The sequence below is a fragment of the Macaca fascicularis genome, chromosome 16 (assembly GCF_037993035.2).
Source record: "Macaca fascicularis isolate 582-1 chromosome 16, T2T-MFA8v1.1".
Lineage (NCBI taxonomy): Eukaryota > Metazoa > Chordata > Mammalia > Primates > Cercopithecidae > Macaca > Macaca fascicularis.
In genome coordinates this window covers 51,639,656-51,657,416 of record NC_088390.1, presented here as the reverse complement: position 1 = coordinate 51,657,416, position 17,761 = coordinate 51,639,656, and the positions used below count along the sequence as shown (strand labels likewise).

The window sequence follows — 17,761 nt, the reverse complement described above, 5'->3', positions numbered from 1 at the left end:
ATTGTATTTTTTCACTTGAGTCCACAATAAGAAAATGTACTTTTTCACCATACTTACATATATAACTGAAGCAAAAGCCTGTCAAAGCATTAGTTACCTTTTCTATGTACATTGCATTCTTATTTAATATTCACTTGTATTTCATTAAAACTTTGGTTTCACGTTCACTAATGGGTAATGTAACAGTTCGAAGAAACATTATAAAAATCACGATTACTGTCATGTGGCTCACCATACAAAATTACTGATTGTTTTGCAGTGTAATTCCCTACTTTTTTGAGTTCAAAAGCAGTTTAGTCCCCCATCTGAAGTATGTCAATCAGTCTGTAGTTATAGATGCCAACTGTCTATGAGGGTGGGAAATTCCACTATGGTTACCCCCTCAACCATCTCAGTTTCACAAACAACAGGGCTGGGTCATTCTGTTAGGCATACATGTCTTTCACTCATATGTTTTCTTTTTTTGGCTAATAAAGATGGCTTGTCTTTCTTAATTTATTTTTTAAAACATTGTTACTGAAATCTAATATACACAAAATAAAGTACAAAAATGTGAAGTGTACAATTTGATGAATTTTTATTATGTATCTCAAGTGGAATCACCACTCAAAAGGCTCCCTCAGGCCACCTTCCCAGTCAACCACCACTTTCCCACCTTTACATTGGAACCAATATTTTGACTTATAACAACATAGATTATTTTTGCCTTTTACTGAATTTCATAATAAATAGAATTATAGAATTTGTACTCTTTTGTAACTTGCTGCTTTTGCTCATTATTTTGTCTGACTTATAAAATCTCTTGAGATGCTATCTTTTAAGTAGGAATTGCTGAGTCAGTTTAAAATCAGTCCTACTTTTGTTTGTTTGACAACTTTTGGGTTTGGAAGAATATGACATTTAGAACCAAAAATATAATTATCTTACTGTGAGTCTAATCATCATTGCTACATTACAAAATTCACACAGTGCTACACCTGCTGCTGGCACAAGGTTATATGCAGAAAGGGCAAGGCTGGAGCCCACATTTAGCAGTACTCTAAACTTAGCAATAGCAGAATATAGTCCATCTTAGTATGATTTTACCAGACTAATCAAGTACTGTATCATGAATGGATTATCTTAAAATTATAGACAGAACACTAAATTCCCTAAAATAGATTTTCACAGTTTGGGCTCTTGTTAAGTCAATTTAGTGTTCTGCGACTGCCCTTAAACAAGTGAAATAGAACAAAATGGAAAATATCAAACTGAACTGTATATGATAAAACTGAGTAATGTTTCACTTATACTGGATCATAATATGTACATATTTCTCACCATGTATAGCAGTAAAAACTTTATAGCCACTTCCCTAACAAAAACACAAAATATATATTGAACAACTGCAGTGTGCATGTTTTATGTTCACATGTTATTAAGATAGATAAAACTTGGCCTACATATTTTAAGGAAAAGTCATGTGCCCAAATAATTATAGTAAGAAAAGCTGCATTGTGTGGCAAGGCCGTAAGAGTAATAAAGCTTAGAACATTCAGAAAAGATTCATAACAGTTGGCATTTGAGTAAATTTTGAGGGATAAGTAGGATTTTATGTACTCAAGAGGTGAGTAGGGAGTGATCAAAGTATTAGCATAAACAGAAAAATTAGAATGTAATGCACACAGAGAGTAGTCTACTTAAAAAAAAAAGATAATTGGGTTCATTCAGGTGACAGAAGTTATGCCTCAAAGGGTAAATGTTAAATTTAGAAGTCTGTACTTCACTCAGTAGTCCGTGAGGAGCCATTAAGGAAAACAGTTGAATGACAAAAGTGATATTTTAGAAAGAGGAATCTTATGTGTGGTTATCTAGGAAGGGAATGAAAGTGGTGGTAGGTAGTCTAGACAGAGGACTATAGAAATAATCCAAATAAAGATAATAAAAAACTAAAGTATAGTGAAGGTGGGGAGAAAAGAAAGGAAAGACATGATAGATCTAGATTACTTACCAAAAACAACAACTGCAACAAATATATCATCAGTAGGACTTGCTGACCCTTTGGACATGAGAACTAAGGAAGAGGAACAAATGGAAAAAACAAAACAAAACAAAAAACAACTCCAAAGTTTTGGCTAGGATAACTAAGAATATGATGGTACAGGTAGCATTAATAGAAGTAGGGAAATAAGGAGAAAGCCTTTTTCAAAGTACAGACGGTGACAGGTTGTGTTTTAGAGAGATTTAAGAAGCTGGCAAGTACAAATAACCAAAGGCCACTGGAAATTAGGAAGTAGACACTGGGAAGGAATTTGGGGATATTTTGGAAAGTGATAGTTGAAGCATAACAGTGAATGTGCTCACTCAGAACTTGTAGGGAAAAAGGAGAAAAGGAACAAACTTTGGGGAACCTCCCAAACCCCCTTTCTCCATTTAAGGAGTAGACATGAAAGTAACTCATTGGGAATAGCCTAAATGTGCAGAAGGCTGGGTGAGATATTAGGATATCACAATCTAAAGATGATAAAATTTCAAGGAAAAAAGCCTTCAATACTGTTATATATAACAAAGAAGAAAGTTGGTTGGGGTAATTTTCTTTGTCACATGGCAGTTTTATTGGTGAAATTGGAAGTAATCATTTTAGAAATATGGGAATGAGAGGAAAGATGTATAAGCCAGATTATAAGAAGTGAAAGGAATGAGCAGAGAAATGGAAGGAGAAAAGAAGATACCCAGAAATTTTTAGGTGAATAGGATAGTAAAGTCACACACACTTTTATAAGGAAAGGAGGTAATTGAATAGGTCTCTAATGGAAGGCCTTATCAATAAAATTAGACTGACACTGAAGTTAACTGTTTTGTAACTGTTTCTGTTTAAAATGAATTGAGATTAGGGAATATGGCCAACAGAATAGCAGTTATCCAGAATTGATACAAGTCAAGTAATTTAAAATATGATGGAGCAGCAACAGTAAAAGGAGAGGTGAAGTCGACCTAATCAGCACAGTCCAATGACCTATAGTATGTATTTCTTGACATCTCCAGAAGGAGATTCTAGAAAGCAGAGTAGAAATGATTTACAATGTTATTTACCAGCTGTTGCAAAGTTCAGGGGATCCAAGGATCACAAATGATATTGTGAGAACCAGACAGAAAACAGATGTGGAAGGTTAAGGAATATAAATTTCAGTAGTTAGTGATAGATTTTGAAAACAGGCATCTGTCTGGAATTGTTGCTGTTAAATAACAACAATTCATTTGCTGCTTCCTTAGCTGAAGTATATTTGAATGGAACTGTATAAAAGAAGTCATTGAACACAAAGGGGCTTTTCAAAGAATTCACAAGGAACATTCATGGCCAATTCTCTGACTGCAAGTTTTTGCTGCACAGTCCAAAATAGCAGTGGGATCATAAAACATTTTTTTAATTCATAGTTTGTTCTATGACTATTTAGTCTAGGCTTTGCCTCTCGAAATAGTACCATGGATTCTTTTATGCATGATTTACCTCCATGATGTTAAGTTCAAAAGTTTATTATCACATCCCTAAAATCCCAATCTATAATTTCTCTTAATAAATTATTTTAGCTCTGGTATCTAAAATGTTAGACTTTTTTTTTTTTTTTTTTTTTAAGACATGGTCTCACCCTGTCATCAGGCTGGAGTGCAGTGGTGCAATCTCAGCTCACTGCAGCCTTGACCTCCCGCCCACCTCAGTTTCCTGAATAGCTGGAACTACAGGAGTGCCCCGCCATGTCTGGCTAATTTTGTTTACTTTTTGTAGAGACAAGGTCTCATTATGTTGCCCAGGCTGATCTCAACCTCCTGGACTCAAGCAATCCTCCAGCCTCAGCCTCCCAGTGTGCTGGGATTACAGACCTGGGTCACTGCACCCAGCCTTATTTAAACTTTTGAATCCTCCTTATTTCACTTCTTAGAATGAAAAAATGGAATAGGCCATATGAATGCTGAGTAGCAACACTGAGTTTCCCAGATTGTGTTTTGTATACTTTAGTTCCATGAGCTACTATAAAAATAAATAAATGAAGGCAACAGGGTGATGAGGTTAGGGGTTTGTAGTATGGTGAAATTACTGAGGAAACATGACAAGTTATTATACTTTTTTTTTTGGCAATTCAAATGCTCATTGGCATATTAAGGCTGTTGGACGCCATGTAGGAAGTAAGATTAATTTTTTCTAAAGCATTGACAACTACCACCATCACTACCACTCAATTTTGCTTTTACACAAAGCCTGTTAATATCCTTTGGAACACACTCTGGGAAATATTATTACATTTTAAAATGTGTTCAAAATTATTCTAACAATTAGGAATGAATTCTTATGAGTGTGTGTATTGAGTACTTCTGAGAGAGCAGAGTAACAGAACCATGAAGAATGTAGATCATATAAATTATTGGCAATGTCCATAGATACCCAAAAGCTAATGTGACAGACCAAAAAGAACCAGTGATGTTCAGGGAAATAAATTCTCCCCAAAGAGGAAGAATAACTCCTACTTTTGTTATTCTAGAGTTTGGAAAGCAAATATGAGTTTATTACATCTATTCCACCATGTTTTTTGTTGAATCTTTAGTAAAAATCAGAGACTATATTTGTGGGACTCTTGGAATGGCCATTTGTTAGCTGTGAAACCTTAGGCAAGTTATTAACATTTCTGAGCTTGTTTCTTCATCTGTAAAATGGAGACAAGGTGATTGATATTGAATATATACAGTCCTTAGTAATACATCTGCACATACAAGTTTCCAGTAAGTGATTGATATTAATTATTTTTATTATTTTTTTTCTACTCCACATTCGCTTCACCTATCTAAAGGGCCCTGCTTTAAGCCCATGCTTACATAACAACCACTTTCTCCACTTAATCCTTTAAATTCTATTTTCTTTAGTTGTTATAGCTTCCACATAGGAGATGGCTGTAAACTTGGATTTTTATCTCTGATTAGACTGTCGTTGTTTTTTACATTATAATTGATGGTCAAAGACATCATGCTAGATATAAGAGAATTGGTCATCTCTGCTATTTTTTGTTGTTGTTATTCACTTGTGCATAAATTATTAATATTATCTTCAATCTACAATTTCTGTGTAGGAATCTTTTTAAGCCACTTGTCTGTTGCATTACATTTCACTTAGTTAAAACCAGATACATAATTGATAAATATACTTTACTAGGCTCATGTAAACCATCTGATTTATAATGTACAGCATTTTGTTAGCCTTAGATACCATGCTATTAGAATGAATATATTTAGGGAATAGTTTATGTTGGTAATTCCTGAAGTCTTTTTGACATTATAAACACAGTCTTCGAATTTGGAATTTTAAGGAAAATTATATTGTTAAAATAATGATAAAGGTGACAACAAAATCAAAATTCTATTATAAGTAACAATAATGTAAAGTTAAGCCTAAATGAGTGAAATTGCTTTAATACTTTAATATTCCCTTTTATCTAATCAAATGACTCCAACGTAAGAAACTGAATTTTGTTATTAGAATACAAAAGCCTAAGACTAGTCAAAAAGGATTTTTATGTTACCTCTCATAATTAGCATCTAATGCACAACTTTTCTCTTATATTTTAATGTTGACAGCTTCTTCCTTGTGATTCTTTAGAAGCAGATGAAATGGAAAGGCTCAAGCGTGAAAGAGATGATGCCTTTAAAGAAGTAAATACACTTAAGGTAACCTCTAATTTAGTTTCCTCATGTTTTCTTCAGAAAAAAAAGAAAAAGAAAAATATCCTATATTGGATTCTGAAGTATTGGGGCTTAACTTTATTTTTAATGGAAAAATATTAATATCAAATAGTAAAAATCAGATTCTTTATTCAGTTAGCCTTTAGAGAATTAATTTTGTGGTCTACATATTTATATTTCACATTATCTGTACAACATTTAGTGTGAACAATGGTTTTTGCTCATGTCTTCTGTTCAGGTTCTTTCTTACCCTTTTTATTCTCTCTCATTGGTGGCCAGGGCAGAATTAGATGAAGAGCCAATAAAGCAAGTCATGGCAGTTTTGGATCCTGTGAGTTCTTTGGGAAATACAATTTTTTTCATGTGCAGGGCTATTCTTAAGGGACATCATGTTTTGCTAACGTAACTTGGAATTAAGACAATATTATATAAGAGAGGAAAAAACACACATATCCCAAATATACTGTAACATTTTACTTCTATTTTTTTTGTTTGTTTGTTTGGTTTTTTGATTCTTGTTTTTGTTTTGTGTTTTTGAGACAGGGTCTCACTCTGTCACCCAGGCTGGAGTGCAATGCTACAATCACGTCTCACTGTAGCCTCAACCTCCTGGGTTCAAGCGATTCTCCCACCTCAACCTTTCAAGTGGCTGGGACAACATGTCCAAGCCACCATGCTCAGCTAATTTTTTTTTTTTTTAATTTTTATTTTGTAGAGATGGTGTCTCACTGTTTTGTTCAGACTGGTCTCAAACACCTGGGCTCAAATGACCCACCTGCCTCGGCCTCTCAAAGTACTGGGATTACAGGTGTGAGCCACCATGTCTAGCCTTGATTGTCTTTATATGGTTTCATTCTGTTTTTAGAGGAATATTACATTTAAATTATATCCTAATTTTTACAGAAAGCTATATTTTCCAAATCTTCAGGAAAAGCAACATAACCACTTGATTTACCACTAATTTACCATAGGAACATATTTTTTAAATTATTTTATTAAATAAGGTATAGTATATTGACAATTATTTAATTTTTATTAAATAGAAAATCTTTACACCAAAAAGAAAGAAAATTTTTTTTGCTATCTTAGTTTTTATAATTCCAACCTCTAGAGGAAGCCATTGTTGCAAATATATTATTTATCTTTTCATAGATTTTTCTCTACACAGAACATTATATTTTTTTAAAATAGGCAGGGCATGATGGCTCACACCTGTAATCGCAGTACTTTGGGAGGCTGAGGCAGGAGGATTACTTGAGCTCAGGAGTTTAATATCAGCCTGGGTAACATAGCAGGACCCCGTATCTACTATTTAAAACAGAAAAACAAAAATAAATAAATAAATATATGTATATGTGGGGACAGGGAGTATGTGAGAAATTTCTGTACTTTCCTCTCAATTTTGCTATGAATCCAAAACTGCTTCAAAAAATAATAAAGCCTTAAGAAAATTTTTTCCAGTATGTGTGTATTTTCACTTCTATGTAAGTCACTTCATCCATCCACACTTTTTTTTATAACTTGCCGTCTTTTTTTTTCTCTCTCTCTCTCTCTTTATAAGAATTATATCTCAGCCAGCTTTTCAGGTTAATATACACAGATATACCAAATTCTTCTCGATAACTCTCCTATAAATTAAATGGTTATTTAGCCAGTTCCCTATTGATAGACATTAGACTATTTCCAGTTTTTAAAAATAATTTCATCTTCAGCAGCTTTGTAGATGTATCTATGGGCATTTGTACAGTATATACACAGAATAAATGTCTGAAAATATAATTGCTTTATTAAAAATTATAGACATTTAAAATTTTGCATATGTTACCATATTCCCTTTGAAAAGGTTTTGCCAATTCACATTCCTTCCTAAAGTATATGAGGATTTCACTACTCTAATAGTATTTTATATATTTATTTTCTTACCTTTGAAACCACTATCATTCCACATTTTTTAGTTTAACAGTTGTTTTGCTGGAAAATAAAAATTTAGTTTTAAAAATACATTGACAATGGTTTCCTTATATTCTCCTAGAAAACTTCCCCAATGTTGGTTACCTTAATAAGATAACTTTTTATGTATTCTCTTATCTCTGCCTAAACCATTAGACTTGTGGTTTATCAGAATTTTCAGAGGCTCTCAGATCTTTTTCATTTCCTTATAGTTTATCATTGTTAAATTTAATGATATGATATATTTGTTTTTATTTTAATATCAATAGTAATTATTAGAATGTTAATTTGAAAGTGTCTATGCCATATTAATTTAACATTTAAATAAGACTTTCCTGAGGAGTCATTCAATAAATTAGGATTTACCTTTAAAGTTCATGAAATGTAATTGAATATACCCTAATATGACAAAACCTAAACTCCCAGATAAGCTGGCAACCAGCTAGCTCAGTTGGTTAGAATATGGTGCAAAAATTCCAGAAAAAGCAAATTTTACATGTTATAATTACTTTTACCTCAAAACCTATCTATTAGCTGGCCAGTTAAAGAAGCTATGTAAAGTAGTGTACAAAGCAATAAATATTTTGTTAAAGGTAATGTTTTTGTTTTCAGTATTTTTACTTGTATTATACATTCATATAAAAGCAGAGGTTGTTAAATGAAGTTCATAAAGCATTTAGATGGTGTCTCATCACTTTCCATTATCCTGTGACATCTCTATTCTTCCTGTCTAATATGAGTACAAATAAAAATGAAACCAAGATAATTTTATGTCAGTAGCTAATTTTTATTTTGCAAGAATAATTTTTAAAAGTGTTGTGGGCTTTATTTAAGGAAGCCTTTCTGCAGAATTCACATTGCTACTGCTTTGCAAAGGTGAATGGAAAATAGATATATTTTCCATTTACAGATACAAAAAAAACTAGGGCACCAAGAGTGAAGGTGACTTGCCAGAACATAAAATCACAGGAGCCAGCAGTCTCTTGGCTCCTGTGGCATATTCATTAGATTGCTATATTACATTCATTTTCATATACCTTCATTTCACCTCTTAGACAAGAATAAGCTGAAATATACCAGAAAGGATATTGCCTCTTATAAACATTGCAATATTGTCATGAATCTTTACCACTCAATTTAATGTTCAAGCAATTCCTCTGTTCAGGTTTGTATTTAATGGCTCTTAAATTACTCTTAGTATTTCTGATTTGACCGATAAAATGTGGATTTATTTAAGATATAATTAACAAAATTGGACATTGTAGGGTATATACTTCACTTAATTTCAAATCCAAAGGTATTTTATTTGTATGCATAATGTTAATCTTAATAATTATTATTTTATATTTTGGTTACATTAGTCATATCTGTCTTTTCATGGATAATCTTCCAAGAATAAGCTAAAATTAAATTAGGAAATTAAGAGATGAGCCAGTCTCCATTCATATGCCCTCTTTAGTATGGTCGAAGACCTTTAATTCTAATTTGTAATAATAATGCTCTTCAATTTGGTATCTCTTTGGCAATGATAGCTTAACCAAAATCCAGTTAATATTTACACATTTGTACTCTTAACTGGCTTCCGTTTGAGCTTACATTTTGAGATTATGCAAAATTAAGGTAATAAAAAGTGTATTTACATCACAATTTACTGTAAATAACTAATTACTTTTAAGTGCCCCATGTAAAGCTGGAAAAATGACTAGAAGCAACATTTTCAGATTGTAGCAGTTTGATATTTGGGGAATATAAGCTTTGAAACAAGGAACTAATAAGTCATATTTGTTGATAGTTTCATAACAAGTTGTTAATTTGGTGGTTTTTTAAATATAGGAAAAATTGTTGGAATCAGATAAGCAAAGGAAACAATTGACAGAAGAGCTCCAGAATGTGAAGCAAGTAAGTATATGTATTGTGTATATGTGTGCTCATGTGTCATGTGTGTGTGTGTGTGTGAACATATGAGGTATAATTATAAAGCAGTGGTTCTTTATAATATCGCAGAGCTTCCTGATACGTATTATATAATACAAAATAGCATAGATCTTAAAAGCAATCACTTTTGGAGGCTTTACCTATGCTAAAGTCTTGCTGCTATTGCTCAAAACAATGTTAAAATCTCTTTGAAATTGCTTTGAAAGAAAGATATCCATAGACCAAAATAACCAATCTCCTTACTTTTCCATTATGTTTTCTTTTCTTTCATTTCCCCTTTTTTCTTTCTCTGTTTTCTTTTGTTACTCATACTTCATTTTACTAAAGAACAAAAAAGCCATCAAGGCAGAGCATTTTTTACATTTATTTGTTAATAATAAAAAGTAAATATTTATTTTCACTTTGCATTATTCTTCAAAGAATTTGAGGTAGCTTACTATAAAACAAATATATGACATTATCATAAAATGAAAACCCAAATGACAAATAAAATATAAATAAGAGAACTTTGTTAGAGATCAACAGTGGTCACCTGATTTTGAATCTCCCTCACACAGTCCCCCTAGAAAACATAAAATCAACAAAGAAAGCAAATAGAACCATGCAGGACCCATATTTTGAATATGACTATGTGACATAAAACACCACAGCCTTTAAAGTATGTATAAATAAAGTAAGAAAAAGAATAATTCCAACAAAACTCCTGCAGCTTGCCTGTACTGAAACCTGGATTACAGAGAACAGAGGAGGCAAGGCTTGAAAAATTCTGAAATAAAGAATAGAGAGAAACCATGAATGAGATGAAGAACAAACAAAATCAACCCCAGAAAGAGAAAATGTAACAATAAGTGCCAAAATACTGGACATAGGTCAGGACTTGGTGATTCTTAGCACTAGCTACAAAAAAGAGACTTCAAGGTATGAATGCAATCAGAAGTGGCAGCCTTGAAGAATCATTGTTTCTGAGGAAGAACCAGATAAATAGAGAATGGATAGAATTCCTTGGAGACTAGGCAATGCTGGGAAAGAAGGAAATAAGAAGGGAAAATTAAGGATCTTATAGAAATGAAAGCGGAACACAACTTACTAATCCACCCACCCTACCCTATGACCATCAAAACAAGATCCATTAAATAAACTGCACAGAAGAGAGTGCTCTTGAACTAAGAACTTTTTCTGTGAAATAAAAAAGAATAGAACAAAAATTCTATCTCCATCATTATAAAATAACTGGAAAAATCAGATTGATATCAATGAAAGTTTTCCTCCTGATGAAAACTTTCCAAAACAATTTAACCAAAAAGCTTAAGAAAACTGTAATGTCACACTCCATACTCAAGGGAATATCCTCAAATAAGCATTTCAGGCTAAGAAAAACACATCTCAAATCAGAAGCTTAAAAAATAATAATAGCCTCTTTACCAAGGACCCGCCAACATGGGCCGCCTTCGCACCAAAACCGTGAAGAAGGCGGCCCGGGTCATCATAGAGAAGTACTACACGCGCCTGGGCAACGACTTCCACACGAACAAGCGCGTGTGCGAGGAGATCGCCATTATCCCCAGCAAGAAGCTCCGCAACAAGATAGCAGGCTATGTCACCCATCTGATGAAGCGGATTCAGAGAGGCCCTGTAAGAGGTATCTCCATCAAGCTGCAGGAGGAGGAGAGAGAAAGGAGAGACAATTACGTTCCCGAGGTCTCAGCCCTGGATCAGGAGATAATTGAAGTAGATCCTGACACTAAGGAAATGCTGAAGCTTTTGGACTTCGGCAGTCTGTCCAACCTGCAGGTCACTCAGCCTACAGTTGGGATGAATTTCAAAACGCCTCGGGGACCTGTTTGAATTTTTTCTGCAGTGCTATATTATTTTCAATAAATCTGGGACAACAACAACAATAATAATAATAATAATAGATATTTATACCCCCCCAAAAAAAAATCAGGAAAAACTGAAATGAGAGTTGATAAAACTTAGGAAAGAAGGAAGAGACAAAATCCTATCAGAAATGAAAAAATTACAAGTTGCCCTAGGAAGAATATAATCAAGTGAAAAGGCAATGAAAAAACAAGAAAAGCAACTAGGAAAGTGAAAGTATAATCAAGAAGTAAAAGAGTTTCTTAAAGAAATCAATCAAAATAACTGAACAGCACTAATACTTAGAACTATAATCCAAGAAAACTTTCTAAAGTTAAAATAAGACCTGAATCTAATATAGGTACTGGGGAAATCTGACCTGGAAAGATTACTCTACAATATATTCTAGTAAAATTATTAGACTTTAGAGGAAAATAAATGTACAATGCCTCCAAGTAAAAAGATTAAGTAACTTACGAAGGCAATAGAATTAGACCAGCATCAGGTTTCTCAAAACAACATGCAAAGTAAGGCAATAGTGGAACAACATTTTCAACATTAAAGGAAAGAAAGAAAGTATACAAAAATGTTGTATACAGCCAACCTGACTTTTAAAATATCAAGGCCATAGCAAACAGTTTGGGATATACGAGCACTAAGGGAATACTACACACATGTGGTATTCCTGAAGACCTTCAGATAGGATGAGTTTTATCCAACTAAAAAATGCCTGAAATAACATTGAAAAATGTTTCCAAATGCTTCATATATTTTATTGTACAGGTGAGACTAAAATGAGTCAGTGCATGGATGAAAAAACTAACACGTCAACATTAAATGTGTTAACAAAAGTCAAAAGATGTAAATTTTTTGATGGGAGGATAAGAAAGAAAAAAGAGGAATACAGAATACCTCGTTTTCTTATATAAGCAAAGGGTAGTAGTCAACAAATATTTAAAAGTGATATCACATAAAAATTAGGTAAAAATAGAGGAGACAGTAAGCATTTAAAAAGTAATAATGGAAAGATAACCTATAGAATGAAAATACAAACCTTCATAAACACCAAAAAGAATTTTTTTTTTTTTTTTTTTTTTTTTTGAGACGGAGTTTCGCTCTGTCACCCAGGCTGGAGTGCAGTGGCCGGATCTCAGCTCACTGCAAGCTCCGTCTCCCGGGTTTACGCCATTCTCCTGCCTCAGCCTCCCAAGTAGCTGGGACTACAGGCGACCGCCACCTCGCCCAGCTAGTTGTTTTTTTTTTTGTATTTTTTAGTAGAGACGGGGTTTCACCGTGTTAGCCAGGATGGTCTCTATCTCCTGACCTCGTGATCCACCCGTCTCGGCCTCCCAAAGTGCTGCGATTACAGGCTTGAGCCACCGTGCCCGGCCCAAAAAGAATTTTTTAAGTAAAAAGGACACACAAAGAAATGCAGTAAATATACACAAGAATTTCAACATAAGACAATTTGATAGAACCGCGACAAAACATAATGATTATCTTAACATGAATAAGATCGACTCACCTATTTTTAAAAAAAATTTTTTAAAAATGTAGTTTGCCAAAACTGACCAGAGTAAAGATAGAAAGCCTAAAAGGCCATTTTATATAGAAGGGATAAAGTAAGTTATCAAGAAACTACTAGATAAAAGGACCCGGCAAGATGGCTTCACAGAGAAATTTAACCAAACCTTTGACAGTCTTAAAGCTATATAAATTGCTTCAGAGTGTAAAAAATGAAAGAAAATTTCCAAATTCTTTTCATGAAGCAAGTATAGCATCAGTGTATAAACTTAATAAAAATAACACAAAAAAGAAGATACAATTAGAGGCATATGACTTGGAAAAGAAAAAATACAACTGTCTCTTTTTGCAGATGATATAGTAGTAATCTGGAATACCCTAGAGAGTGATAAAAGTAACTCAGTAAGTTGATAAGCTAGCAAGATATAAAATTAATATGCAAAACTAAATTGCATCCATATACACAAATAATAACCAATTAGAAGTTTTAATAGTTGAAGAGAAACCAAAACTATATAGAAAAATAGGCAAAAGACCTGAACAGATAATTCATCAAAAAAGCTGTAAAAATGTCCCTTAAACAAATGAAAAGATACTCAACCTCTTTCTCTCATAATAAAAGAAATGCGAGTTAAATCTATACTATCATCGAACTCCTAGCTTCTAAAATCATTAAATCAAACCATCTAAGAAATTATGGAATAAGACTCTGACAGACGACATCCCCCAATAAAAAATAAGTCTAGAACCTAAACATTTAATAATAAGCAGCTACCAAAGGAATTGGAGATTGAACATCATCAGACAAGTTGCTACTCCTGGAAGACAAGCAGAATATTAACATGTACCTAGAAGTAAGAAGTAAAAATTACATGAAATGGTATTCTTTTGTTTGTTTTTGTTTTAGATGGAGTCTTGCTCTGTCACCCAGGCTGTAGCGCAGGGGCACGATCTCAGCTCACTGCAACCTCCACCTCCTGGGTTCAAGCGATTCTTCTGCCTCAGCCTCCTGAGCAGCTGGGATTACAGGTGCGCACCACCATGCCCAGCTAATTTTTGTATTTTTAGTAGAAACGCGGTTTTGCCATGTGGGCCAGGCTGGTTTTGAACTCCTGACCTCAGGTGATCTGCCTGCCTCAGCCTCTCAAAGTGCTGGATTACAGGTGTGAGCCACTGCACCGGGCATAAAATGATATTCTTAGAGAGGTGTCACTCCTTTCTGTATGTTTTATGAACAAGGAAAATTAAAAATATAGCTGCTTATTTTTGTAAAAGAAATCAAAGGAGGGATAAACTACACAGCAATGAAATTAATTACCTACAACATGGGTAGACATGCATGTTAAGATACAAGAAAGAGTGCCACCTCTCTAAGAATACATTATCATGTAATATTTACTTTTGTGTACATGTTAATATTCTACTCATTCAAAAAATATATTAAAAATTAAGATGGAAAGGGGAAAATAAACCTAAAACTGCAAGTGTACTGAAGAAAATGAATCTAATTGTATTTCAAATGAATACCATAATTATGATAAGAAAAAAAAAACAAAGATAGATAGAACCAATTCAAGTAACTAGTGAATACAGTATTTGTGCTCAGTATTTTGTCTGGACGGAATTGAGTTGGGAAGGAATTTCATACAAGTCCTAAACCTTTTTCTTTTTTTTTTTTGGTATGTTTTTTGTTTTGTTTTGTTGTTTTACTGGTGGAGCAAAGCAGTTCTGAAACAATTTTAGATGCTTTATAGGTCTTAGCAAATGTGTTGATTGTTATTGAGAAGCAGAATCTCAATGAAAAAGAAAAGACAAAATAGAATGAATGAAGTCAAGAAAGGACTCTGAGTTGGGTGTGGTGGTATGCATCTGTAGTTCCAGCCATTTGGGAGACTGAAGTGGGAGGATGGCTTGAAGCCACAGTATGCTATTATGGTGCCTGTGGCTAGCCACTGTATTCCAGCCAGGCCAACATAGTAACACCTTGTCTCTTAAAAGGAAAAAGAAAGAAGGAAAGAACCCTGTGGGATGGGCTTGAATTGGATGTATCATTGTGAATACATCATTTCTTATATATGTATGTGCATATGAACGTGTATGTACACATCTGTATTATATATATGCGTGTATATATATACAAATGTTCCTCAACACAATGGGGTTATGTCCTGATACATCCAATCCAAGTTGAAAATATCATAAGTAGAAAATGTGTTTAATACCCCAGTAAGTCTATTATAAAGTCAAAAAAACATTAAGTCAAACCATCATAAGTCAGGGACCATCTGTATATGTATATTTTCCCTAGCTCTGTCAACTTAAAGGACTAAGAAACAGACACCCTAATAACAGTGAGCACATTACTATATCTAAGTGTCCAGATACCACTCCCCACTAAAAGAAACTCAGGCTACTCAGAGAAATGACTAATTTTAGAAACAAGGAAGGATAAGTAAAATATAAGCTTGGAATATCTTAATATGTCAGAAAATAAGGACATGTTCAAAATGACAGGGGCATATCACAAGGAACTAGCTTGAAGGGGCTTCCACTGGCCAAATATGGAAGAACTTGAGTACAAAATAATTTAGTACAGTAATGTATTGCAGACTATAGAAGAAATCGTAATTCATGGTATCATTAGTAAATTGATTAATTAATAGGGAGAAAGGAGTACTTTTGCTCATAGTAGGATGTTGAATACTGACTGGTAATTGCAGAGAAGCTGCTAGTTTTAGAAATCAGCATTTTACATCTATTTTAGTAAAGACTTGATAGGCACAAATCATTCAATGCTAAATTTAGGGGAAAATTTTGATGAAGAGCAGAATATTTACATGGTTTTAAAGTATCTCTCCACAAACTGCTTATTAATTGCAAGGGGATAAAATAGCAATTATATAGTGGAGGAATCAGAAAACACCTTGACTGGTGCTAAATGTTGATATCCCAATGAAGAACATATGGGCATTGTGTGACTCCAAATGTGACGCCCAAAAAATGACTACAACATCACCTGTGTAGTTTTCTGGCTGAGAATGTGTAACCTGAATCTAACCATGAAGAGATGTCAGGCAAGCTCAAAATGAGAGAAAGTTTCGTTTAAAAAAAAAAAAAAAAAAAAAAGACGTGTATGACGTGTGTGTGTGTGCGCGCGCGTGCGTGTGTGTGTATGGGTTGTATTCTTTAGAAATGTCCATGATATTTTCTTAAAAAAAGCAAAGATAATAGAAGTTTACAGATTAAAAGATGCTAAAGAGACGTGAAAACTAAATACAGCATCTGACTCCAGACTGGATCCTGTACCGGAACGGGAAAAATGCTATAAAGGACATTATTGGGTCAGTTGACAAAATTGGAATACAGATGGTAGATTAAAGCATTGAATTGATGTTAAACTTCCTAAATTTGTTAACTGTACTGTGGTTATAGAAAAGAATATCCTTATTCTTAGGAAATATGTGGTTATATAAGAGAATATCCTTATTCATAGGAAATATTGGAGTTTTTAGGGATAAAGGACCGTGATGTATATAACTTACCCTCAGATGGTTAAAAAAGTGCATGTATATTTATATATACATATGTGTATTATTTATACACATATATGTAATTGCATTATATTTAACTATTACATATATGAATACATATATGAGAGATTGAGAACATGTAAAATCTCAGCAGCAACCACTTACTATCAGTGGCTTACAAGAATATATTGTTTCTGACTCAGGAACATGTTGGCAAAAGGATGAACCTGGGGAATTAGATAAATCTGGGTAAAGGATATGAGGATATATTCTTTATATTATTCTTGCAGCTCAACTGAATATTTGAAATTATTTCCAAAGTCAAGTTTTTTTAAAGTCCTCTATTTCGGGGCCAATTTTCAGACCCTCATTTTATTAAATATTTTTGTACTTTAATTGATATGACTTTTTAGTGCTTTTCATTCTGTATCTTTTATACCTCCATGAGTTTGTATGGCCAGATCTTTTTACATTTTAGTGTTTGCATCCTGAAAATGGACATTTACAAATCTTTCTAGTTAGTTTTTGTATGTAGAATAAATTAGGGGAGTTTTCTCCTAACTTTAAATTTTTCTTTTCTCCTAAAGGCTTGGAATATATAATCTTTAGAATATCAACCATGATTGATTAAATAATAATTATATTAAAGGCTGATGTAAGACGTGAATCTAAAGAAAAACAGTAGTTGTTTTTTTTTCTTTTTCTAGCAGTACCTACTTTTTCCACATGAGGCCCTCCTGTATTTATTTCTGTGAAAGGATTAGTTTCTGTTATTAAGAAAGGTCCTGTCTGCAGGAATAAGTAATCTAGGGCTAATTTGTATTAGAATTTAATAAGACAAAAAATGAATATATGAAAAAATATATAAATAAAAGAGAGAATCTTATGTGGTTTACAGTGAATTAGCCAGGCACGGTGGCTCGCGCCTGTGATCCCAGCATTTTGGAAGGCCAAGGTAGGTGAATCACTTGAGGTCAGGAGTTCAAAACCAGCCTGGCCAACATGGCGAAACCCCATCTCTACTAAAAATACAAAAAAATTAGCCGGACAGGGTAGTGCATGCCTGTCATCACAGCTACTCGGGAGGCTGAGGCACAAGATTTATTCTAACCTGGGAGGTGGAGGTTGCAGTGAGCTGAGACTACACCACTGCACTCCAGCCTGGGTAACAGAGTGATATGCAATCTCAAAAACAAAGCAAAAACAAAAAAACAGTGAATTGGCCTAAGGATAAGTGCAGTAGATAACGGGGTTTGGAG

The 17,761-nt window shown here is 33.6% G+C and overlaps 1 protein-coding gene and 1 pseudogene across 11 annotated transcripts in view; both read left to right on the top strand.

The window, feature by feature from the left end:
- STXBP4 (syntaxin binding protein 4) overlaps positions 1–17,761 on the top strand; it is a 198,153-nt gene that overhangs the window by 68,688 nt on the left and 111,704 nt on the right. For 6 of the 11 annotated variants that reach the window (XR_010581811.2, XM_015438301.4, XM_015438299.4 and 3 more), the window contains 2 exons: positions 5,602–5,691; positions 9,490–9,555. Coding sequence is in view for 7 of the 11 variants with exons in the window: in XM_015438301.4 (XP_015293787.3) it covers positions 5,602–5,691; positions 9,490–9,555 (156 nt within the window). In the remaining 4 variants the exon portion in view is untranslated. Of the gene's footprint in view, positions 1–5,601; positions 5,692–9,489; positions 9,556–13,879; positions 14,002–17,761 lie in introns of all 11 variants that reach the window. The other 5 variants (XR_012425631.1, XR_012425632.1, XR_012425633.1 and 2 more) reach the window with 2 other exon arrangements.
- LOC135967657 (small ribosomal subunit protein eS17 pseudogene) lies at positions 11,006–11,667 on the top strand (annotated as a pseudogene).